The 25,525-nt window shown below is 42.9% G+C and overlaps 1 protein-coding gene across 1 annotated transcript in view; it reads right to left on the bottom strand.

Annotated features, from left to right (window-relative positions):
• Positions 1 to 25,525, bottom strand: part of USP19 (ubiquitin specific peptidase 19) — a 3,461,697-nt gene that overhangs the window by 3,046,106 nt on the left and 390,066 nt on the right. Inside the window, exon 4 of the mRNA XM_044078491.1 lies at positions 3,561 to 3,951. Within this exon, the coding sequence (XP_043934426.1) occupies positions 3,561 to 3,951 (391 nt within the window). The remainder of the gene's footprint in view (positions 1 to 3,560; positions 3,952 to 25,525) is intronic.

Below are 25,525 nucleotides of genomic sequence, written 5' to 3'. Positions count from 1 at the left end.
GTATACTGTATCCTGGGGGAGGGGGGTGATCTCATTATCCTTTACTTCTGTTTTTTTAACCACGTTTCAGTATCTATGACATCAGGATTGTATGTGGCAAGATAAACATGTATGTCATGGATTTTATTGCACATACTTAAGTTCATATTTAGTTAGGTGAGTTTGGATTCTGTTTTTTTGCTGAGATGTATTAGGTGACTGGTTTATATTAGATTAGTGGTTTATTTTTGGCGTTGGAAGTGATGGTTTTATGAAAAGTGAAACCAGGATGGGTTGAACATCTCCACTAATTTTTTTAATTGATATTTTCCAGAGGAAAGGGTGGGGCCAGTTATATTTTGGTCTTGGCCTGACATCTGATCGTAAATGTGGATGATTAATTTTAAGATATTTACAGAAAAATAGATCAGATGTGATTTGTTTGTACAGGCAGGGTATTATGGAGAAAGACAGGCAGGGGAGATGTTGATATTCTTTGTGAGGATTGCTTGAAGTCTAAGTATTTGAAGGAGGTGGATTTGATAATTGGTGATAAAGGCTAGTAGAGTGAAGAGATACAGTAAAATAATCTGACTTAGGAGCATTTTATTTAACTTGGGTTTTACCTTTGTTGTAAATTAGGATAAAAATGTTAGAAGGGTAGAGGGCTGGTTGTAGAGATGTAATTTGATAGTTATAGGAGCCAAGGATTAAGAAGATTTGTGAAAGAGTCTTGGGTGGTAAACTAGAGTGGGTTTTAATATTGGGAGTAACTGTACTGATTTCTTTCCTACTGGAGGGAAATTATGGCATTTGTTAGAGGAATATGATGAATGAAGATGTAAGAGTAGTTGTTTGCAAACATCCAGTTTATGCAGGATGTGTTCTCCTTCTGATAGGAAAGAACACAGGTAAGTGAATGGACTAAAATGTTGGTGTTGGAGGCCAATGTTTGTATAAAGGAAGGATTTGTTCTTAACGTGACCCTATCTATGTGAAAAACAATATATGGAAAAGCAGATGCAGGAGTGTGAATCTCTCATATCCTTCTAGCTGAAGTGATACCTACACCAAGAAAATAGTTTTAGGGCTGAAGAAGCTGCAGGTTCGTAAGGAGGCTTGGAAGGGGCTTATAGGATGAAGTTTAGATCCCAAAGTGTCATTGGATCCTTTACCAGGGGACACAGAAGGAAGGAAGTTGCCTTTGAGAAAAGCTTTACATAGATTGTGGGAAGCCAAGGAATGATCGATGAAACCAACATGAAATAAAGAAATTGTTGCCAACTGAACTTTAATATTACAGAACTGGAGATGGAGTAAAATAGGGTGGTAAGGTAGAAAAGGGTAGTAAGAGAATGGAGAACATCTCCAATAGAAACTGAAAAGGGCAGTAAATCTTTTCCATCTACTATGGTAAACCTTTTGGGATGGTTTCAGTGACACTAATACAGACCACAAACGAGGAGGCAAAGTATGCCGTCAGTACTGGAACTAAGTTCAGAATGGGAATGTTCAGGTTAGGCTTCCCAGAAGGGTGAATAACTAAATCTAGAATGAGGAACCAAGGGGCTTCCTTCAAGAGAGGTTTAAGAACGGGAAAACAAATTTACCTGGGCCAAAATGGGGTGAAGAGGAGGACAGTGAACCTGCACTGTAAGGCTTTCTGATGGAATTTGGTCATCAGGAGAAGAGCAGGTTTAAGCATAAAGTAACCTGGGGGAGGGACTAACAATGACACAATGTGCCCCCAGGTGGCTGCACCCAAGGAGGGAGAGCTATGGCAAAATAGCCACTACGTTTCGTGTACTGGAGAGTTGCACAGAGTTTGAAATAGGGAGTACCCAAGAAACACTATCTTCTTGGTAATCTCTGGATTGAGGGACAATTCCTAAAGCAAAAGGAGATTCCTGCTCAGCCTATCCACCAATTCATGGTGCTTTCAGGGAATGTGTGACGCTGTCAGAAAACAGAGGCCACTGCCCCCTGCACACCCTCATGGCCTCAATATAATGGGCACAATCTGGTTCACCCCTGCTTGTTTATATACCAGATTATTGTCATGTTGCAGTCTAAATATTTATCACTCCCAGAGGAATGTAGTCCTGTACCTCCTCCAATGCAAAGAGAACTGCCCTCATCTCCCATACATTTATGTGAAGACAGGCATCCATTTCTGTCCACATACCTTGGACCATTTTCCCTTTGTAATTCCCCCCAGTTGAAGAAGGATGCATTAGTGGTCACTGTTGCCACTAGGGATGGAACCTGAAACAGTCTGCCTGCTGATGGTAGCGGAAAATGAAAGCACCACTGTAGAGGTTTCTTTCATGACTGAATTACAATTACTGGAGGTGAAAGATGGGGGAATCACTGAGACCACTGTGACTGTAGGATACACTGAAGGACACACATGATATCCAGCAAATTGTACCATCAATATGGAGGAAGCCATGAAACTCAATACTCTTAGAATTAAAAGTGCTGATAGATGTTCAGCTGTAGAAGACTGTCTACTGTGGACCTTAAGGACAGAATTCTTTCTTAAAGTGCTATCAGTGAAACTGTAGAGTCCAAATAACATCCTAAGAATACCAAGTACTGAATGGGAATCAGACTGGAATTTCCTACAGGAACCACAAAACTGAAGGAAGAAGCCCCAGACCTGAACCACAAAACTGAAGGAGGAAGCCCCAGACCTGTAGAAGAGACTCCACTGAGGGGGCACCCAGTCATACAAGTATGGGAATATTTTGTACCCCTGGACATGTAGATGTGCTGCAACAACCACAATGCATTTGGCAAATGATTTACAAACAATGCAAGCAAAAAATGCTTTCATCTAAGCAGTACACACACAAAGTTTGCCCTGTCTGAGAATTTTGTGCACATTTATATTTTTAAAGCTTTACTTCCTGTTATCAAAAACTTCACCAGAACAATAATACATCCATATTATACATCCATATTAACAGACACACAAACTGAAAAAAGTAAAAACAAAACAGAGCTGAAATATATATATATATATATATATATATATATATATATATATATATATATATATATATATATATATATATATATATAAAACTGTATGGACAAGGTGAGAAAAAAATGCTAAGACCTAAGGAGGGGCTGCTGACAATTGTGAATGCGATAAAAACATAGTGGTCTATTTGAACAGTTTACTGAAGATTCAAGCAAATAATGCTAAACTTTTAAACACCGCAAAAATAAAACAAATACTTCTGAAAGTAGTCTGGGGTTACTTATCTGACAGCACAGTTTAACATGTGGCAAATGACATATGGTTGGGAAGCTACTCTGCAGACCATTATGGGGTTTAAAAAAGGAGAGAGATTAGTAGAATTTCAGACACCTTGTTGACTAATGCCTACTGCCCTTAGTTCTATAGACGAGGAATATGGACTCCGCCACATCATACAACAGGTAATGAAAATGGTCCAAGTAATTACAGAAGAAAAAATAACACATTAGAAGAGTACAATGTCATTTAACAAATTCAACAAAATGCAAGACCCAGCAAACTCCTAAGAAAAAATGCACACCACCGGTCGTACCTTCAGTGAGCCTTTCCAGTGACTCATCCGTTAGCTTTTCACTGTTTCCACCTGTATTAACAAGGCCCGGTAAGGAAGATATGGAAGTATTTAACTGAGCACACTCTTCTGTGGACACTTCAATAGCAGCATCACTCTTGTTCATAGGAGGAGTAACACAGTTTGTGTTCTCGGTTAATGACAAACAAGTTCTTTCCTTTTCTGCTTTATCCAATAGTAACTTGCTTGACTTAGATACAAATTCTACACTTTCAAGTGCAGAACAACATCCAGTTGACTCATTTTCATCTTCTAAAACAAAAGGTTCTTGCGCAGATAGTCTGTCTTGCAATGTTTCCTCCATTTCCCTTCTAATAACAGGGCATCCTTCTTTTCTTTCAGTTTCTTCAGTCTGAATTGGGGGAAATAAAAGACAAGAGATAAAAAATGAATACAAATGCAGTTTCAATGCCTTCAGTTTTATGTGGATAATACTGGGTCTAGCAGAAAAAAAGTACAGTTGTGTACACTTACCATAAATGTAATGTTCAAGTGTATTCACTGTTGCAGTCATCACATTTGGGTTATCTGCTTGCAGTGGCCCTCAGTCGGCCTGATTATCAAAGTCTTGGGTCCTGCATCAGTTGCTGTCTCATCTTCCATGACGTCAGGTAGCCAGGGGTATAAAGCATGCATCCGACGCCATTATATCAGTTTTTCTTGCCCCAGATGTCAGGTGCATCCCCAATGGGAAGCAATTAAATATATATATATATATATATATATATATATATATATATATATATATATATATACACACACACACACACACACACACACACACACACACACACACACACACACACGGCTATACTTCCAGCAAAAAAGCAAACACACCAAAAAGCTTTTAAGCATAGTAAAGGAGAGTACAGGTATAACCAAAAGAAGAAGTCAGGGGGCTGGAGGGAGGGTAACCAGGATTGCAACACCAGAAAGCTTAAACACACCAAACAAGAAGGAAGATAGAGCCAAGAGAAGTCAGGGGGCTGGAGGGAGGGTAACCAGGACTGCAACAGTGAATACACTCAGACTTCTACATTTATGTTAAGTGTACACAACTGTACTATGTTCTTCGTGTTTCACTGTTGCAGTCATCACATTTGGGTAGATTCCCAAAGCTAAGGATAGGAGGAGGAATTTAGATAGCATTAGGACCAGCTATAAGGCCCTGCAAGACTGCAGTGGCAAAGCCAGATCTGGATTTAGAGAAAATTGGCAAATGGTAATGCTTGGTGAAAGTATGTACAGAACTCCAGATGGTGGCTTCTAGAATGTCTCTGGTAGCGACACCTCTGAGAAAGGCTGTAGAGGTAGATGCAGCCCTGGTTGAATGGGGGTCTAATCCCCTGTGGGATAGGTTTTCCATGGTGCTTATAGCAGAAATTAATGCAATGGCCTATCCACTTAGAAATGGTTTGCTTTGAAATTGCCTTCCCCTCAGCCCTTGCAGCAAATGCCACCAGCAGTTGTTCAGATTTCCTTTGAGGTTTAGTCCTGTCCAAGTAAAATCTAAGTTGTCTGTGCACATCTGAGTGCAGTATCAGTTTCCCCTTTGTTCTGAGGGTTAGAAAAGAATGTTGGCAAATGAATGGATTGATTAAGAGCCACACTGGATACCACCTTGGGCATGAAGGAGGGATTGGTCCTGAGGGACACCCTGTCCGCATGAAAGATGATGAAAGACTCCACTCCCACAAGGGTCTGTAATTCAAATACCCTTCTTGCTGAAGTGATAACTAAAAGGAAAGCTGTTTTCCAAGAAAGGAATTTTAACTCTGCACTTGCAGCTGCCTCAAAAGGAGGAAGAGTGAGTTTTTCCAATAGAAAGTTAAGGTCCCAGGCTGGAGTTGGGACTCTGCTGGGTGGTCTTAAGTTTTTGGCCCCTCTGTGGAACTGCTTGAGTAGTGGATGAGAAAAGAGGGGTGGTTCTGTGTTGTAATGAGCTGAAATGGCTGAGGCATGAATTTTGATGGAGGAAAAGGAAAGGCCCTTGTGAAGCATCTCAGTTAAGTATTGAAGAATCTGAGGTAAATTGGGCGCTGCTGTGGCCATCCCTTGAGTTTGGTTCCAGGCACATAATCTTTTCCATTTTTCAGCATAAAATTTTCTAGTACTAGGCCTCCTTACCTCTAAAATGACATCCAACACTTGTTTACTGAGGGATGGTAACTGAGAGATTAGGTAATTAGCCAAGCTGCCAGGTTCAGGGTTTGAAGCTGGAGGTGCAGAATCTGGCTCTCCTGCTGTGACAGCAAGGTAGGGGTCTGAGGCAGGTGCCATGGGGCTAACAGTGACGCACTGCGCAAGAGGGGGTACCAGTGTTGGCATGGCCAGTCTGGTGCAATCAATATCATCCTTGGTTTGTCCTGTTTGATCTTTAGTAGTACTTTGAAGAGGAGAGGAAGAAGAGGAAAGGCATATAAACGGATAGATTTTCCAGCTGAAGCACACAGCATCCACTTTCCAAGCTTGTTTGTGGGGAGTCCTTGTGCAGAATGTGTCCAAATGGTAGTTCTGGGGGAGAGGCAAACAGATCTATATCTGGGCTCCCCCATTTGTTTATCAACATGTTGAAAGTCTTTGGTTCTAGTTTCCACTCGTGTGGGTCCATGACATTTCTGCTTAGTTCATCTGCCAGTGTTTTTAGTTTTCCTGGCAGGAATTAAGCTTGTAGATGCACATGGTAGCTCAAGGCTGTGTTCCACAGAACCATGGCTAGTCTGCAGAGGGGGTAAGAATGGGTACCCCCCTGCTTGTTTTATGTACCACATAACAGTGGTGTTTGTCCATCTTTACCATTAACTGCCCTGGAAGAATGTGGTCCTTGAAGGCTGTCAGAACATTCTGTACAGCTAACATTTCTTTTTGATTGATATACAGGTGCATTTGACTTGGGTTCCATTTGCCTTGATTGCACTTCCCTGCCAGGTGAGCCCCCCCATGCATAGTCTGATGCATCTGCTGTTAGGGTTTGGGCGGCAGGGGGTAGAGTGAATGGTAGTCCCTTGATTTGGTGGCAGGCCTCTGCCCACCAAAGGAATTCTAACCGTAGGCAAGGTATGATAGGAATCACTACTTCTAGATCCTGAGAATGTTGACACCACAGGCTTTTTAGATGCCATTGTAGTTTCCTCACATGCAGTCTTGCATATGGAGTTAGTAGAATGCAGAAGGCCATGAACCCCAAGGCTTGCAGTATTTGCCTTGCAGATAGCAGGGTTTTTGTGGCCACTAGTTTGAAGTAAGTTGTCAAATGAATTTGTTTCTCTGGCGTGAGGAAAGCCATCTGGGAAGTTGTATTCAAGCTTGCTCCCAGGAATATAATTTATTGACAGGGTACCAGATGTGATTTATTTTCACTTATGGTGTACCCCAACAAGTTAGCACCTTTTGTACAAATGCCAGATGATTCAAAAATATGTCCTGGCTTTCTGCCTGAATTAGACAATCATCCAGGTATGGGTATATATGAATATTGCTTTGCCTGCAAAATGTAATGACTGGAGCCAGGCACTTTTTGAATACCCTGGGTGCAGTAGATAAGCCAAAGGGCAGTGCAGAGAACTGATAGTGCATGTAGCCTGCTTTGAAGCGTAGGTATCTTCTGCAAGATTCACTGATTGGGATGTGCAGGTAGGCTTCCTTTAAATCCAGTGTTGCCAACAAGGCATCTTTGCCTAGCATAGGAAGCAACTGGTGAAGAGTTAGCATCTTGAATTTTAGAATCACCAAAAAGGTTTGCAGATGACTGCAAACTGGGCGCCATAATCAACTCTCCAGCCGACACAAGCATCCTCCAAAAGGGCCTCATAGAAACAGACAACTGGTGCCAGAGCCATGGCCTCAAGCTAAACGCCAAAAAGTGTGTAGTCATCCCCTTTGGCAAAAACAAAGTGCCCACAAATTACCATATAGGTGGTAATCCATTAAGTACAGAAGAAGTCATTAGGGACCTGGGGACCCAAGTTGATAGCAATCTCTCATTTGACAACCACGTGGCCAAAGTGGTTAGAAAAACATTTTATATAGCCCACCTAATCATGAAGGGATTCACATCTAGATCAGGGGAGGTCATCGTACCTCTTTACTCATCCCTCATCAGGCCCATAATTGAGTACAATGCCCCTTTTGGGATGTACCTTACCAGACACCTGCAGCAACTGGAAAGACCCCAAAAGTACCTCACCAAGAGGATCAAAGGGCTCAAACAGATGCCATATGCTGCCCGGTTAAAGAAACTCCAGCTCTACTCAGTGGCATACCGCCTGCTCAGAGGCGATCTGTGCCTGACGTATAAAGCCATGTCCAACCCGGAATTAATGGACATGCTGCACCTCAGAAAATCCAAATCCCATCGAGCTACGCGCTTGAGAGACTTGAACCTCAGCACTGAAATACATAGGACATGCTGTAGGGACAGATTCATAACCCAGAGGCTCCCTTCACTCTGGAATAAAATCCCAGTCCAGGTTAGGCAGAGTCCCACATTGACTCTCTTCAAGAGGAATCTTGATGAGTGGATGGGAGATCGTAGGTTTACCCCGGCTATCACTTCTGTGTCACTGTTAGACAGAGGCACAGTATACTAACCTCAAAAAAAGGCATAGCAAAATTAATTTAAAATGGGTAGTGAAAGCCAAACACACTCTGGCTAGGCTTATAAATGCCCTAGGGCAGATAGCCTAGTATGAACCTATGAGGTGTTTAAGATAGAAAGGTCTAGGACAGGACGCCATGAGTTGTCTTTTCTGGGTACCAGGAAAAGTCTTGAGTAGAAACCTTGTCCCTTTTCCTCTTCTGGTACAGTTTGAATAGCCTTTATGCTTAAGAGACAGAGTATTTGCTGTTGAGCCTTTGCCCACTGATTTGGGGGGAGATCTGGCCAACCGTTTGGGGTTGGTAACGTGTGGAAGTGAAATCAGTATCCTTGGGAAACTATATTTAAAACCCATTTGTCCTGGGTAATAAGTTCCCAGTTTTTTGCCTGCAGAGCAATCTTTCCCCCTAAAGGAGAAGACAGTTGAGAAGTGCTTGGAAGTTTTAAAGTTAAGTCATTGAGACAGTTTACCATAGAGGGGAGTCTTACTACTCCCTGATTTGGAAGTGGGAGTGCCCCCCCCCCCCACTGATTAGTCCTGTGCGTAACCTGGGACTGAAGCCAGGGTGTTCTACTGGTTCTGGGTTTGGACTGAAGGCCTGGAAGAGGCAGAAAAGGACCAATTCTTAGCGGGTCAATGCCTACTAAATCTTGGAGGCTGTACTTTTATTAAATTGTTAACAGTTTGCATAGATTTAGCTTTTTCTTCCATCTTTTTAAGAACTTCTTCTGCTTTGTTGCCAAACAAGCGGCCCTGATTTAAGGGAGCAAATATGATCTGGCAATGATTGCTCCTTAAGCCAAGCATGCCTTCTAAATACAGACCTAGTTAACAGTAGCCCTGCAAGATGCCTCTAGTGAATCAAAACCACATTGTAAAGTATGTTTTCCAACCTGTTCAGCAGAATGCATTACATCCTGTAAATCTTTATTTTCAGCACAGTCAGGAATCAACATCATTTTCTGTTTAAGCAATCCAATAATATGCTGCTGATACTTTAACATATGAAACTGACAATTTAAGGCCCTAATGGCCAAGGTTGCAGAAGTGTATACCTTTCTTACCCCATCTATCCAGCACCCTGGAGTCTCTATCAGAGGGGGTAGGATTTTTGGCAGTAGTAGCCTTAATGCCCTTGGGTCCCTGTGAAATGGTCTCAGGATCCGTAGTAGGATTTTTAAAAAGGAACTTGCGAGAGTCAGGAACCCTGCAATATCTATCAGGTTTTCTGGGAGTAGGAGGTAAAGAGTTAGGGGCCAAGCTAGAATCCAAAAAGACATCATCAACAATGTCTAGTACAGGAGGGATAGCTAAAGGCCTGTGCTGGGGCAGGAGTAAGAAAAGTACAGTTGTGTACACTTACCATAAATGTAGATGTTCAAGTGTATTCACTGTTGCAGTCATTACATTTGGGTAATCTGCTGGCAGGTTGCCCTCAGTCGGCCTGAATTCCAAAGTCTTGGGTCCTGCGTTGGTTGCTGTCTCCTCTTCCATGACGTCAGGTCGTCAGGGGTATAAAACATGCAGCCGACACCATTTTCTTTAGTTTTTCTTGCCCCCGATGTCAGGTGCCCCCAAAAAGGAAGCAAAAAAAAAAAAAAAAATATATATATATATATATATATAGATACATATATATATAGATATAGATATATATACACACACACACACACACACACACACACACACACACACACACACACACACACACACACACACATCAATATAAACTTTACCTTCATCTACAAGCAAATACACCACATAGGTTGTAGAAGATAGTGAAGGAAAGATATAATTCAGAATGTCAGGGGGATGGTGGGAGGGTAACCTGGACTGCAACAGTGAATGCACTCGAACATCTACATTTATGGTAAGTGTACACAACTGTACTATGTTCTTTGTGTTTCACTGTTGCAGTCATTACATTTGGGTAGAGTCCGAAAGCTATGGTTGGGAGGCTGGAGCTAAACAGCATTAGGAGCGGCTATAAGGCCCTGCAGAACTGCAGTGGCAAAGCCTGCCCTGGATTTAGAGTAGAGAGGCAAATGCTAATGCTTTGTAAAGGTGTGAACAGAACTTCAGGTAGCCTCTAGAATGTCTTTGGTTGGTACTCCCCTTGGAAAGGCTGCTGAAGTAGCTGCAGCTCTGGTGGAATGAGACCTAATGCCCTTGGGCACAGATTTACCATGGTGTAAGTAGCAGAAATGGATGCAGTGGCTTAGCCACTTTGAAAATGTCTGCTTTGATATTGCCTTGCCTTCTGATCCTGCAGCATAAGTGTCACTAGTAATTGCTCAGTTTTTCTTAGAGCTTTAGTTTTGCTTAAGTAGAATCTTAGCTGGCTGTGTACGTCCAAGGAATGCAGAATTCTCTCCCCCTTGTTCTGTGGATTTGGATAAAAGGTTGGCAGATGAATTGTTTGGTTAAGAGCCACAATGGAAACCACCTTAGGCATAAAAGTAGGATTTGTCCTCAGAGATACCCTGTCTGGGTTAAATATAACAAAAGGATCTACAGCCATGAGGGCCTGTAGCTCTGAAACTCTTCTTGCTGAAGTAATTGCTAGTAGCAGAGCTGTTTTCCATGATAAGAACTTTATATCAGTGGTAGCAGCTGGTTCAAATGGAGGCAGGGTGAGCTTTTCCAACACATAATTGAGGTCCCATGCAGGCAGTGGTTATCTTCTAGGAGGCCTTAAAATTTTGGCTCCTCTAAGATACTGCTTTAGTAAAGGATGAGAAAAGATTGGTGGCTCCGTATTGTAATGAGCTGAAATGGCAGAGGCATGGATTTTAATTGATGAGAAAGATAGGCCTTTGTCAAGCAAATCAGTTAAGTATTGCAATATCTGAGGAATATTTGGTTCTGCTGTATCAGTTCCTTGTGCTTGATTCCAAGCACAGAATCTCTTCCATTTGCCAGCATAAGATTTTCTAGTGCTAGGCTTTCTGGCTTCCAAAATAACATCCATCACAGCTTTACTGAAAGGAGCTGTTTGTATGACTACATGATCATCTATGCTGCAGGTTCAGTGTCTGTAGTTGTTTATGCAGGATCTGATTGTTTTGCTGGGACAGTAGTTGTGGTCTTTGAGGCAAGGTCCAAGCTGGGTATTAAGACAAGTTCCTTAGGATTGGGTACCAGTATTGGCAGGGCCAGTCCGGGGCAATTAATATCATCTTTGGTTTCTCTTGTCTGACTTTTAGGAGGACCTTGGGGAGAAGAGGCAGAGGTGGAAAGGCGTAAACTGATAGGTTTTTCCAACTGAAGGATAGGGCGTCCATTTTCCATGCTTGTCTGTGATAAGTCCTTGTGCAGAATTTTTTCAATTGATAATTTTGAGGCGAGGCAAATAGATCTATGTCTGGGCTCCCCCATTTCTTTGTTATCATGGTGAAGACTTGTGGATGTAGTTTCCACTCGTGATGATCCATAAGGTTTCTGTGTAAATCGTCTGCCAGAGTGTTTTGTTTTCCTGGCAGGAATTGAGCTTGAAGTTGTATTTGGTAGGTCAAAGCGGTGTCTCACAGTGTCATGGCTAATCTGCATAGGGGGTATGAGTGTGTGCCCCCTTGCTTGTTTATATACCACATGACTGTGGTGTTGTCCGCCTTTATCAGTAGTTGTCCTGGATGAAGTAAGTCCTTGAAGGCTGTTGGGGCATTTTGAACAGTTAGCATCTCTTTCTGGTTGATATGTAGATGCATTTGTTTTGGTGACCATATGCCCTGAATGCATCTTCCTGCCATGTGGGCCCCCCAGGCATAATCTGATGCGTCTGTTGTAATGGTTTGGCTGGCAGGGGGTAGAGTGAATGGCTGTCTCATGTTTTGGTGACATGCCTTTTCCCACCTTAGAAACTCCTGTCACAGGCAGGGAATGAGAGGAATCATTGTTTCCAGACTGTGAGAATGTTGACTCCATAAACGTTTTAGGTACCATTGAAATTTCCTCATATGCAGTCTTGCATATGGAATCAGTAGGATGCCATGAAGCCCAGGGTGTGCAGAATTTGTCTTGCAGAAGACTGGGTTTTTGTTGCCATCAGTTTGAAGTAAGTAGTCAGTTGCCTTTGCTTGTCCGGCGTGAGGTAAGCCATCTGGGCAGTTGTATTCAAGCGTGCACCGAGGAATGTTATCTTTTGAGAGGGTACCAGTTGTGATTTCTTTTCGTTTATTGTGTACCCTAGGCATGTTAGAAGCTTTTTCACAAACGCCAGGTGTCGAAGAAGAGTGTCCTTGTTCTCTGCTTGAATGAGACAGTCGTCCACATAAGGATATATTTGTATACGTTTTTGTCTGCAAAATGCAATTACTGGTGCCAGGCACTTTGTAAAGACCCTGGGCGCAGTAGATAAGCCAAAGGGCAGTGCAGAGAATTGGTAATGCATTAAGCCAGCCTTGAATCTGAGGTATCTTCTGTACGATTGTCTTATTGGGACATGCAGGTATGCCTTTTTTAGGTCTAAAGTCACCAACCACGCATTCTTGCCCAGCACGGGTAGAAGCTGCTGCAAAGTCAGCATTTTGAATTTTGGAATATCCAGGTATGTGTTCAAAATCGATAAATCCAGTATTGGCTGCCAGGTCTTGTCCTTTCTGGGTACCAAGAACAGTCTTGAGTAAAAACCTTGTCCTTTATCCTGTTCTGGTACTGTCTGAATGGCCCCCATAATCATGAGGGACGTAACTTGTTTCTGTGCCTCTGCCCATTGATTTTTTTGGCAAATCTGGCAAACCATTTACCATTGGCAGAGTGTGGAAATGGAATCTGTATCTCTGTGATATGATTTTTAGTACCCACTTGTCCTGGGTTATTAACTGCCAATTTTGAGCAAAAAGTGCTAATTTTCCCCCTATGGGTGCTGCCAAAAGATAAGTGTTTGGTGCAGGCAGAGGGAAGTCATTGGGATTGTTTTCTGTAGGTTTGCGCTTTATCTCCTCCAGATTTGGAGGTGGAAGCTCCCCATTGCTCTGACCTGTAAGACTCTTGCGCCTGGTATCTGGAACCCTTAGGGTGTCTGGATTTGCCCCTTTGAGCTCTGTCTGACACAGGAAAGGACCATTTTTTTGTAGGCCAGTGTCTACTGAATCTTGGTGGCTGCACTTGTAAGAAGTCTTTAACAGTTTGCATAGACTTAGCTTTGTCTTCCATTTTCTTTAAAACCTCTTCTACCCTAATACCAAACCGAGAATCATGCTGTAAAGGTGCATCTAGCAGTTTAGCTTTAACATGATCAGGCAAATTTTGCTCCTTTAACCAGGCATGCTTCCTAATCACCAATCCAGTAACTGCGGCCCTGCAAGAGGCCTGTAAGGAATCAAAACCACATTGCAAAGTATGCTTTCCAACTTGTTCAGCTGCATGCAATAAGTCCTGCAATTCTTTATTTTCTGCACAATCTGAAATCAACATCATTTTCTGTTTCAACAATCCCATAACATGTTGTTGGTACTTAAGCATACAAAATTGACAGTTTAAGGCCCTGATTGCCAAGGTTGCAAATATATAAACCTTTTCTCCCCCATCTGTCCAGTGCCCTTGAATCTCTGTCAGAGGGGGTAGGATTTTTTGCTGTTGAGGCCTTAACTCCCTTTGGACCCTGTGAAATAGTTTCAGGGTCAGCAGCAGGGTTTCTAAATAAAAATTTATGTGAGTCAGGGACCCTGTAATATCTGTCAGGCTTACTGAGAGCCGGAGGTAAAGAGTCAGGGGTCATGCTAGACTCTGAAAACACATCATCCACAACGTCTAAAACGGGGGGAATGGCTAAAGGCCTGTGCTGAGGGAGAAGGAGGAAATCCCTGAGCCTCTTTTTTGATTCTGAGAAGTCTTGACTCTCCCAGTGAAAATGCACCCTCAAAGCAAGCAAGGTTTCTCCAAATGAATAATCCTCAGGAGGAGATGCAGATGGAATAGACTCCTCAGCATCAGAATCCTCATAGGGAGGCATAGATAATTCCCGATTAGAAGAGGAATCAGAAGAAATAGAAACCTGATCTGAAGATTGATAATCAGTGTCTTGCCTAGGCTTCTTATCAGGAGGGGGATGGGTACCCCTGATCAAGGTAATAAGGTCTTCTGCCATTTTGATCATGTTTTTTAGGCAAAGGAGCCTGTGCACGTGGCTCATGCATCGGTTTTTTAGTTCTAGAAGTTGCTTTGGTCTTTGGATTTGCAGCTTTCGTCAGTTTGATATACAAATGTTGAGGTCTGAATACACCCTCAGAAGCCAGTGCCTGCTCAGCGGCTCTGGACCCATCCGAATGAGATACATCAGTCGGTCCAATACCTTGAGTATCTTATAGCATGCCGGACTCCACATGGGTGTTGGTAGAGGCCTGCGACTCGAATGTAGCGGGTATCAGGGACTGCAAAAGCACCTCAATGAGTACCAGAGAACCAGCGATTGGCTTAGAAGCTTTGTCGTCGGTTTTGGATCTCGACTGCCTTTCTCTGTCCTTTTCTTTGCGTTTTTTATGCACTCCGGTAGTCGGATTACTATCCAACGACATTTCTGGGTAGTTAAATCTGGATGCAAAACTATACAGACGCTTAATAGTGCGGTGGTTAAAACTAGCACAAAACCGACAGCCAGGCACATTGTGATCAGGGCCTAGGCAAGGAATACAGTATAAATGGAAATCCTTATGAGGTATTTGCTTTCCACAAGTAATACAATTATTAACTTTTTCTGACATTGGTAAAAAGCAAGAAAAAAAGTTTCCCCAAAGGGGTACTTAGCTTTAGTGAAGACTTCGGTTCTGAAACTCAAACCCAAATATTTCAGTAGTTGGCCGACCGGTACTTGCGAAATGCTTCCGCTTCAAGCACCGCGCAGCAAGAAAGACTAAAGAAAATGGCATTGGCTGCACGTTTTATACCCCGAACAACCTGACGTCATGCAAGAGGAGACAGCAACTGACGTAGGACCCAAGACTTTGGAATTCAGGCCGACTGAGGGCAACCTGCCAGCAGATTACCCAAATGTAATGACTGCAACAGTGAAACACGAAGAACATTCCCTAAGCCTCTTTTTTGAATCAGAGTAATCCTGGCTTTCCAGGTGAAAATGCTCCCCAAGAGTATGCAAGGTTTCACCAAAAGAGAAATCCTCTTGGGGGAAGCAGAGGGAATAGAGTCCTCTGCATCAGAATCCTCATAAGTAGATAAGGGTAAATCCTGGTCATCCCAAGGAAACAGAAATTTCAGAACCCTGGTCAGAAGTATCATAAGCAAATTTAGTCCTAGGTCTCTTAGAGGGGGAAGGTTGGCTTCTCGTGATCTTCAGCCATTCTTATCATTTGTTTTTTAGGCATAGAGGCCAGACCATGCAGTTTGGGCATCGGTTTTCTAGGCATGGCTCAAGATTTAGGCCTTGAAGAAGAAGACAGCGTTGGTTTAATATGCAAGTCAGTAGGCCTGAATACACCCTCAGAAGCCAGTGCCTGCACAGCGGCTCTGGACCCATCCAAGGTAGAGACATCCACAGGTTCCACAGTTGAAGCATCTCACGGCATACTAGACTCAGAATGGGTCTCAGTAGAGGCCTGCGAATCTGAAGTAGCGGTTATCAGGGGCTGTGAAAGCGCCTCATTGAGTACTGGCGAACTGTTGACTGGCTTAGAAGCATCGTCGGCAGCTTTGGACCTAGGCGGCCTGTCTCTGTCTTTATCTTTGCATTTTTTCAGAATGTTGGTAATCAGATCGCTAACTGAAGACATATCTGGATAATTGAACAGAGTAGCAAAATATTTAGAAGCATAAATGTACAGACGACAAATAGTTTGTTGCTTAAATAAGACACAAAACTAACAGCAAGGTACATCGTGGTCAGGGCCTAGGCAAGGAATACAGTACGAATGAAAATCTTTATGAGGTATTTGCTTTCCACAAGAAATACAATTATTGACTTTTACTGACGTCAGTTTAGAGCAAGAAAGTTTCCCCAATGGGGTACTTAATTTTAGTTGACTTCAGTTCTGAAACTCGATAATGGCACTTGCGAACTGCTTCTGCTTCGGGCACCGCACTGCAAGAAAGACTGATGTAATGGCGTCGGCTGCATGCTTTATACCCCTGACTACCTGATGTCACGGAAGACAAGACAGCAACCGACACAAGACCCAAGACTTTGATAATCAGGTCGACTGAGGGCTACTGTAAGCAGATAACCCAAATGTGATGACTGCAACAGTGAAACACGAAGAACATCTGCCTGAGCATTTCCTTCATATAAAAGAGCGCACATACTGGAGCTCTGCACTACACTTAAGATGAACAGGATCACGTCCTTGCATTTGTTTTACTTACGTTTGTTAATCAGGATAGAATAAATACCTCAGGGTGATTTACAAGTTCAGCATTACAAACCAACAGAAGTGAAATACTATAAACACAGTCAAATGACACAAAACATGAATAGTAAGACCACAACAGAAGAAAGAAATCAAATTTCCTTATGTCATGGAAATTAGCTGTAAGCAGGACAGATATAAAAGTGACAGCATAAATGGAGCCAAAGCTAACCCTACCCCATGGCTATCCTTAGCAAAGTTGAGCTATGCAAGTCCTTCTTACATGTGGCAATAGATGTTCAAATTCCTCACCCTCTCAGGTGCATTTTTGGTTATCTACCAAAATAACAAAGTACTGGCCAGCTTTCAAAAGTCTGGACTCACCTCCTTCTCTAGTTCTGACAACTGATTAGCTGAGTACATCCTGAGAGGAAGCCTACAGCTGACACAGGAAGCGAGTTTTCAGGCTTTTTTGCTTCGACAAAGAGGAGAGATAAGTACCTAAAGCCCGATTCATCTACCAAGAGTATATTCACAGCAATTACAACACAAATATAAAAAAATCAAACAACCAGATCAGATTTGGAAACCTAACTCAACTAAGCAGAATCTGGGGGGTAGCGGGGGGGGGGGGGGTATACCAGGATCATCATTCCCACCATCTCGATGGCATTTTAGATAGATTCTCCAAGCTTACTCTACACCTGCCTGGTGGAAGGATAAGGACCAAGGAGCCTCCAGGGACTACTATTTGCAAAGCCTGCTCTGGACCTTGAAGAGGAAAACCACCGGCAGGCCTTTGTGAAGGTATAAACCAAGGACCAAGTTGCTGCCTCTAGAATGCTTGTAGAGTCCACCCTTTTCCAATATGCCAACAGAGAAGATAAGGCCATAAATGAGTAAGCCTAAACCTTGCCTGTACAAGATTTACCATGGTGGGACAAAAAGAAAATAGCAGAGTACCACCACCATGCAACAGTTTGCTTGGAGACAGGTTGACCTTTCTTAGCACCCATTTAGGAGACAACAGTTGTTCAACATTCCTAAATAGCTTTGTTAAGTCAAGGTAACACCTGAACTGCCTGTGAGTATACATGTTATGTATAATCTTTTCTTCCTTGCTTTTTGCATCAAGAGAGCACTGGGAGATCAATGGTTTGATTAAAGGCAGATTCAGAAAAACTTTTAAGCATTAATGACACTGCGCAACACAACCCTGCTCTTATGAAAAATCAAACAGGGTTGGCTCGCCATGATAGTTTGCAGCTCAGACATTCACTTTGCAGATGACAAAGCAGCGAGTTAAAACAGTCTTTGATGTAATGAACCATAAATTAGCCCAAGAGGCAGCGTTAATAGGAGGTAAGGTCAATTTTTCACGCACAAAGTTGAGATCCCAGGGAGGAGGAATTTACTTTTGAGAGGGTTTCAAGTACAACTCTCCTTTCATAAACTTCTTGACCACTAAAGAGGAAGATTTATGGGAAAAAGAGCTGAGATGGCAACAAGATGCACTTGGACAGAAGCATATGACAAACCATTTCTAAATAGCTGACAAAAATATTTCGAAACCAGAGGAGTAGAAACCCTTTAGGGACTTCAGTTACTGGCTAGGCTCCATGTACAAAAAACACTTCCAGTTGTACACTGAAGATATTCTAGCTGCAGGTTTTCTTGCCTCCTTAAATACTTGCTGCACATCCTCACAAAAGTGTCTAAAAGGTATCAAAATTGAAACAACCCGGCTGTCAGTTGCAATTGCTATAAAAGTCAGGGTGCACCATTCACCCCTCACGTAGTGTGACCAGATCTAGTCTGTAATTATCCAATCCCATCAAAACAGAGAACCAACTGTGCCTGCGCCTAAAAGGGGGTTACCACAATGATCTTTGGTAATTTGTTCTCAATCTTTACAAGTAGCTTAGGAACCATTGGGAAGAGCAGAAATGCATACACCATGGGAATGATGGAGCAAGCATCTTGCAAATAAAGCTGAAAGTATTTTTTCAGTTGTCTGTTTTGCAGGGCAGCAAACAGATCTACTCGAGGTGTTCCCCACATCTGGATCAAGTCCTGGAAAACCTCTACATGGAGCTTCCACTTGTGTGGGTCTCTAAAGGATCTGCTTTGTCTGTCTGCCATTGTGTTTTGAAGAATGTACAAGGCCTGAAGAGTTGGAGAATACTGTACAGTCAGCTCCCATGACATCAGTGCCAACCAGCAAAGGCAGGATAATTTTGTACACTCTCGCTTGTTCAGATAACACATCTTGGTAACATTTTTTTGTGACCACTAGAAGAGGACCCGGAGTCTATAAGTGATGAATAACTTCTAAGGCATTAATCACTGCCAACATCTTTTTTTTTTTTTTTTTTTACAGTTATGCGCTCTGGCATGTCCTACCAAGCAAGTCTTATACTGACTGCTCCCATGAAAATTTTAAAGAGTCAGTCTGCATAGATTGGACTGGGGTCTGATGACAGAAAGAGAGTCCTGGATTCAGAGACAGTTGATCCCTCCACCACTGTAGTTCCTGTTTTACAAATCCCTGTATAAATGGCTGGAAATCCAATGGACGAAGGGTCCTGGGTCCAACAATTCTTCAAGTACTACTGAATTTTTCTTATGTGTACTCTGGCTACTGGTATCATGAGGATCATGGATACCACGAGGCCTAGAATTTTAAGTAAAACTCTTGCTCAGGACTCTAGAAGAGAGAAATCCAAGAAAACACCCTGATAAGTCAGAACTTGGTCTTCTGGCAGGAATACCATCTTTTTACTGTGTCCATCAAACACCTCAAGAAAACAATTCATTGAGAGAGTGTGAAGGACTTCTGAAGGCTCAATTTGAAGCCCAGGTGAAAAAGGAATGATGCAACCCTTAGCTAAGGTCTCCAAGCACCTGGATACAGCATTTGTATAAATCAGCAAAGTTGTCTAAATAAGGAAAAATGTTGATGCCTGGGATTATACAACAGGGAACCACTTGGGCCAGACACTTTGTAAACACTTCAGATGCAGTAGACATCCCAAAAGGTAATGCAGAAAACTGGTTACCTAAGCCAGCTATAGAAAATCTAAATAATTCTTGACAATGGGAGAAAGGAATACAAAAGTCCTTGAAATCTAGAATGACCATGAAACAGTGGTCTGGAAGCAATACTAGGACAGACTGTAAGGTAAGCATTTTGAATATGGAACTTTTACAGAGGTGTTTAGAAAGGACAAATCTAGAATTAGTCTCCAAGAGTGCTCTTTTTTGGTACCAGAAAGATTCTGGAGTAAATCCCTTTGTCTTTGTGTATAATAGGCACTGGTTATAAGACCCCTGCTTCTACCATGTGATGAAGCACTGAAGAAGAGAGCTTTGTCTGGACTGGTTGGTGTGGGAGGAACTCCCCTGAATGGGGGAGATCATCTATCCACTGCCAAGTGTAGCATTCTCCTAATCATTCTCGCAGCCGATTTGTCTGAGACTATTTGTGGCCAGGCTGCACTAAGTGAGGACTTGTTTGGATTTAAGTACATGTTCATCTTCCAAAGAATCAGAGTGACTGGACTCAGCTAGGGAATCATCACTGCCCCATCAGATTCCTCATCATTCTCTGCAATAGCAAAAAGGACTTTAGTCAATCTAGCAATAGAACCACAGATAGTATCACAACCACCAGAATTACTTATATGCAGAAAACTCTTAGCCAAGGAAACCACATCAACCTTATAAACATCTATAATCTGATCAACAGCTTAACTTCTCCAAGTCTTTTGGGTTTCTGATAACAAAGGGAACAGACCTCATTCCTAAGTATGATTAAAGTTCATGAAATTAGCATTGTTCTAATCTTTTACGTTAGCCAAAAGTGCTCTTTGCAGCACCAGAAACATGCCCAGAAATGACTACTGCAATTCATATAAAATTACATGCATCAGTAACATATCTAAATAAGACTACAAATTCTTTATGAGACGCATTTCTCTCACTACTATTAGAAAGTACAGTTGTGTACCTACCATAAATGTAGATGTTAGAGTGTATTCACTGTTGTAATCATTACACTTGGGTTATTCTGCTGGCAGGCTACCCGCAGTCGGCCTGAATTCCAAAGTCCTGGTCCGGCGTCGGTTGCTGTCGCCTCTTCCCTGACGTCAGTGCGCCAGAGGTATAAAAGATGCAGCCCGACACCATTTTCTCCAGTTTTTCTAGCCCCAGATCTCAGGTGCCTCCAAAAGGGTAGGCTAAAACACATTGCTTAAAAAAGCATGCACTAAAATAAACAATACCTTCATCTACAAGCAAATACACCACATAGGTTGTATAGAATAGAGAAGTACAGATAAGTCCCAGCAAAGAAAGGGGGATGGTGGGTGGGTAACCTGGACTGCAACAGTGAATACACTCGAACATCTACATTTATGGTAGGTACACAACTGTACTATGTTCATCGTGTTTCACTGTTGCAGTCATTACACTTGGGTTGAATCCCAAAGCTGAGGTTGGGCGGCTGGGTCTAAATAGAATTATGAGTAGTTATAAGGCCCTGCAGAACTGCAGTGGCAAAGCCTGCTCTGAATTTAGAGTACAGAGGTAAGTGGTAGTGCTTAGTAAAAGTGTGCACTGAAGTCCAAGTTGCAGCCTCTAAAATATCCCTGGTTGGTACTCCTCTGAGGAAGGCTGCTGAGGTGGCTGCTGCTGCCCTGGTAGAATGTGGTCTAATACCCTTAGGCACTGATTTGCCATGTTGAGAAAGCAGAAACGAATGCAGTGTCCTATCCATTTTGAAATAGTCAGCTTTGAGATAGCCTTTCCTTGTGATCCTGCAGCATATGCCACTAAAAGTTGCTCAGTCTTTCTGAAAGCTTTAGTTTTGTCCAAGTAGAAGCGTAGCTGTCTGTGTATGTCCAAAGAATGCAGAAGTCTCTCCCCTTTATTCTGTGGGTTTGGGTAAAAAGTAGGCAAATGAATGGTTTGGTTAAGAGCCACATTGGAAACCACCTTTGGCATGAATGTTGGGTTTATCCTTAGAGAGACCCTGTCCTGGTGAAAAATGATGAAAGGTTCCACTGCCATTAATGCCTGCAACTCTGAGACTTTTCTTGCTGAAGTTATTGCTAGGAGCAGAGCATTTTTCCATGATAAGAATTTTATATCAGCTGTGCTGGCTGGTTTAAAAGGAGGCAGCGTGAGCTTTTCTAAAACAAAATTGAGATCCCAAGTTGGTATTGGTGCTCTCCTTGGGGGTCTTATGTTTTTAGCTCCTCTGAGGTACTGTCTTAGTAGTGGATGTGAAAGAATAGGAGGTTCCGTATTGTAATAAGCTGAAACGGCAGAGGCATGGATCTTAATAGATAAGAAGGATAGGCCTTTGTCCAGCATCTCAGTTAGGTATTGTAAAATCTGAGATATATTTGGAACAAGTGGTTCGAGCCCTTGAGCCTGGTTCCAAGCACAGAATCTCTTTCATTTTTCTGCATAAGATTTCCTAGTGCTGGGCCTCCTGGCTTCCATTTTTCTGCATAAGATTTCCTAGTGCTGGGCCTCCTGGCTTCTAAAATGACATCCATAACAGCTTTAGAGAGAGGTGTGGTCTGAGTGGCTATATTATCTGCCATGCAGCCAGATTTAAGATTCTGAGTTGACTGTGCAGAATCTGATTGCTTTGTTGAGTCAGAAGATGAGGAATTTGAGGTAAAGGCCAGGCTGGGCCTTGAGACAAGTTCTTTAGGATTGGGTACCAGTGCTGGCGTAGCCAGTCTGGGCCAATCAGGATCATTTTTGGCCTCTCTTGTCCGACTTTTAGGAGCACCTTGGGAAGAAGAGGCAGTGGAGGGAAGGCATAAACTGTCAGGGTTTTCTTGCTGAATGATATAGCATCCACTTTCCATGCTTGTCAGTAGTAAGTTCTTGTGCAGAATTTCTGTAGTTGGCAGTTGTGAGGGGAGGCAAAAAGATCTATGTCTGGGCATCCCCATTTCCTTGTTATCATGCTGAAGACCTTTGGATTTAGTTTCCATTCGTGAGGATCCATGAAATTTCTGCTTAGTTCGTCTGCCAGTGTATTTTTCGTTCCTGGCAGGAATTGTGCCTACAGATGTACTTGATAGGTCAGTGCTGTGTTCCACAAAGTCAAGGCTTGCCTGCAGAGGGGATAGGAATGTGTGCCCCCTTGCTTATGCACCACATAACTGTGGTATTGTCCGTCTTTATCAATAGTTGTCCTGGATGTAGTAGGTCCTTGAAAGCTGTCAGGGCATTCTGTACAGCTAGCATCTCTTTTTGATTGATGTGAAGATGCATTTGTTCCTTGGGCCACGTGCCCTGAATACATTTTCCTGCCATATGTGCCCCCGAGGCATAATCCGATGCATCCGTTGTTATTGTCTGCCTGGCTGTGGGTAAGGTGAAAGGCTGTCCCTTGTTGTGGTGACAGACCTGGGACCACCATCGAAACTCCTGTTGTAGGCAGGGAATTAAAGTTATTATTGTTTCCAGGCTGTGGCAATGTTGAGTCCAAACACTTTTTAGATACCATTGTAGTTTCCTCATATGCAGTCTTGCATATGGAATTAGTAGAATGCAGGACGTCATGAAGCCCAGGGCCTGCAGAATTTTTCTTGCAGGGAGCTGGGTCTTTGTTGCCATCATTTGAAAGTAATGAGTCAGTTGCCTTTGCTTGTCTGGTGTGAGATAAGCCATCTGGGCAGTTGTATTTAAGCTTGCACCCAGGAATATTATCTCTTGAGAGGGCACTAGTTTTGATTTCTTTTCGCTTACTGTGTACCCTAGGCAAATTAGTAATCTTTTTACAAACGCCAGATGTTTTAGAAGAATGTCCTTGCTCTCTGCTTGAATAAGGCAGTCGTCCAAGTAGGGATATATATGAATTCCTCTGTCTGCAAAATGCAATTACTGGTGCCAGGCATTTTGTGAAGACCCTGGGCGCAGTAGATAAGCCAAAGGGCAGTGCAGAGAATTGGTAATGCATTGAGCCAGCTATGAATCTGAGGTATCTTCTGTAAGATTGTCTGATTGGGACATGCAGGTATGCCTCCTTGTGGTCCAAAGTAACTAGCCAAGCCTTCTTGCCCAGCATGGGTAGAAGTTGCTGCAGTGTTAACATTTTGAATTTTGGAACATTCAGGAAAGTATTTAGGATTGACAAGTCCAGTATTGGTTTCCAGGCTTTGTCCTTTCTGGGTACTAGGAAAAGTCTTGAGTAAAATCCTTGTCCCTGTTCTTGCTGTGGTACTCTTTGAATAGCTCCCAAGTCCATGAGAGCAGCAATTTGTTTTTGTGCCTCTGCCCATTGGTTTTGTGGCAGGTCCAGCATACCTTTTAATTTTGGAAGGGTGTGAAAGTGGAACCTGTAACCCTGAGAAACAATATTCAGTACCCATTTGTCCTGGGTGATTATGTGCCAATTTTGTGAGAAAAGTGCTAGCTTTCCCCCTAGGGGTGCTGTCAAAAGGTAAGTGCTTGGCATTAGTAGAGGGAAGTCATTGGGACTGTTTCCTTTAAGGTTGTGATTGCCCTTCGGGGGCTGAAGCACCCCATTGTTTAGGTCTGTAGGAGCCTTGGGGCTGAGATCTGCCTCTTGGACGTCTGTATCTGCCTCTTTGTGGCCAGTCTGACACTGGAAAGGACCAATTTTCTGAAGGACAGTTTCTGCTAAACCTAGGTGGTTGAACCTGTAAGAAATCCTTTACTGTCTGCATTGATTTTGCTTTATCCTCCATTTTCTTTAACACCTCTTCTGCCTTAACACCAAACAAAGTATCATGCTGTAGTGGAACATCCAATAATTTTACTTCAACATGTTCAGGTAAACTTTGTTTTTTCAGCCAAGCATGCCTTTGAATGACAGCGCCTGTAACTGCGGCTCTACAAGAAGCATCTAATGAATCAAAACCACATTGCAGAGTATGCTTTCCCACTTGTTCAGCTGCATGCAATACATCCTGCATTTCCTTACTGTTAGGACTTTCTGAGTTCGTAAGCATTTTCTGTTTTAACAAAGACATGAGGTACTGTTGATATTTAAGCATGTGAAACTGGCAATTTAAAGCCCTTACAGCTAAAGTAGCAGAAGTGTAAACTTTTTTCCCCATCTATCCAGAGGTCTGGAATCCCTATCAGAGGGGACAGGGTTTTTAGCAGTGGAGGCCTTAACCCCTTTGGGACCCGGAGAAATGGTTTCTGGGTCCGCAGCAGGGTTTTTGTAAAGAAATTTATGAAAGTCAGGGACCCTGTAGTACCTGTCTGGCTTGACTGGTGCATGGGGTAAAGAATCAGGAGACAGACTGGATTCAGAGAAAACATCATCAACAATATCAAGTACAGAGGGGATAGCCAGGGGCCTGTGCTGAGGCAATAAAAGAAAGTCTCTGAGCCTTTTCTTGGATTCTGAGTAATCCTGGCTGTCCCAATGGAAATGCTCCCTCATGGTGTGCAGGGTTTCCCCAAAAGAATAATCCTCAGGCGGAGAGGCTGAAGGTATAGATTCTTCTGCATCAGTCCTCATGGGGAGGGACAGAATATCCCTGATCTGAAGAGGAATCAGAGGAAATAGAAACCTGGTCAGAGGAACCATAGTCAGTGTCTTGCCTAGGCCTTTTATCAGGAGGGGGATGGGAACCCCTGATCAAAGTAATTAGGTCTTTGGCCATTTTAAGCACCTGTTTCTTTGGCATGGATGACTGTCCAGTAGAATGCTGTACTTGTTTCCTTGTCTTTAATGGTGTTTTTGACTTTGCCTTGGCTGCTGCAGTGGACTTAATAGTAAGCTGTGAAGGTCTGAAAACACCCTCTGAAGCCGATGCCTGCTCAGCGGCTCCGGACCCGAGGGAATAGTTTCCGCAGGCCCAATACCTTGAGTTTCCACAGGGCTAGGTGTCTCCATGTGGGTGTCGGATACGGCCTGTGGCTCTGAGATAGCGGGTGTCAGGGGCTGCGACAGCGCCTCACTGAGAACCGGCGAACCAGTGACTGGCCTAGAAGAGGCTTTGTCGTCGGTTTTGGACCTCGGATGCCT

The sequence above is a fragment of the Protopterus annectens genome, chromosome 7.part1 (genome assembly GCF_019279795.1).
Source record: "Protopterus annectens isolate FY-2018-M chromosome 7.part1, PAN1.0, whole genome shotgun sequence".
Lineage (NCBI taxonomy): Eukaryota > Metazoa > Chordata > Ceratodontiformes > Protopteridae > Protopterus > Protopterus annectens.
The sequence above is the reverse complement of the archived record's forward strand: the minus strand, read 5'-3'. Positions and strand labels throughout refer to the sequence as shown.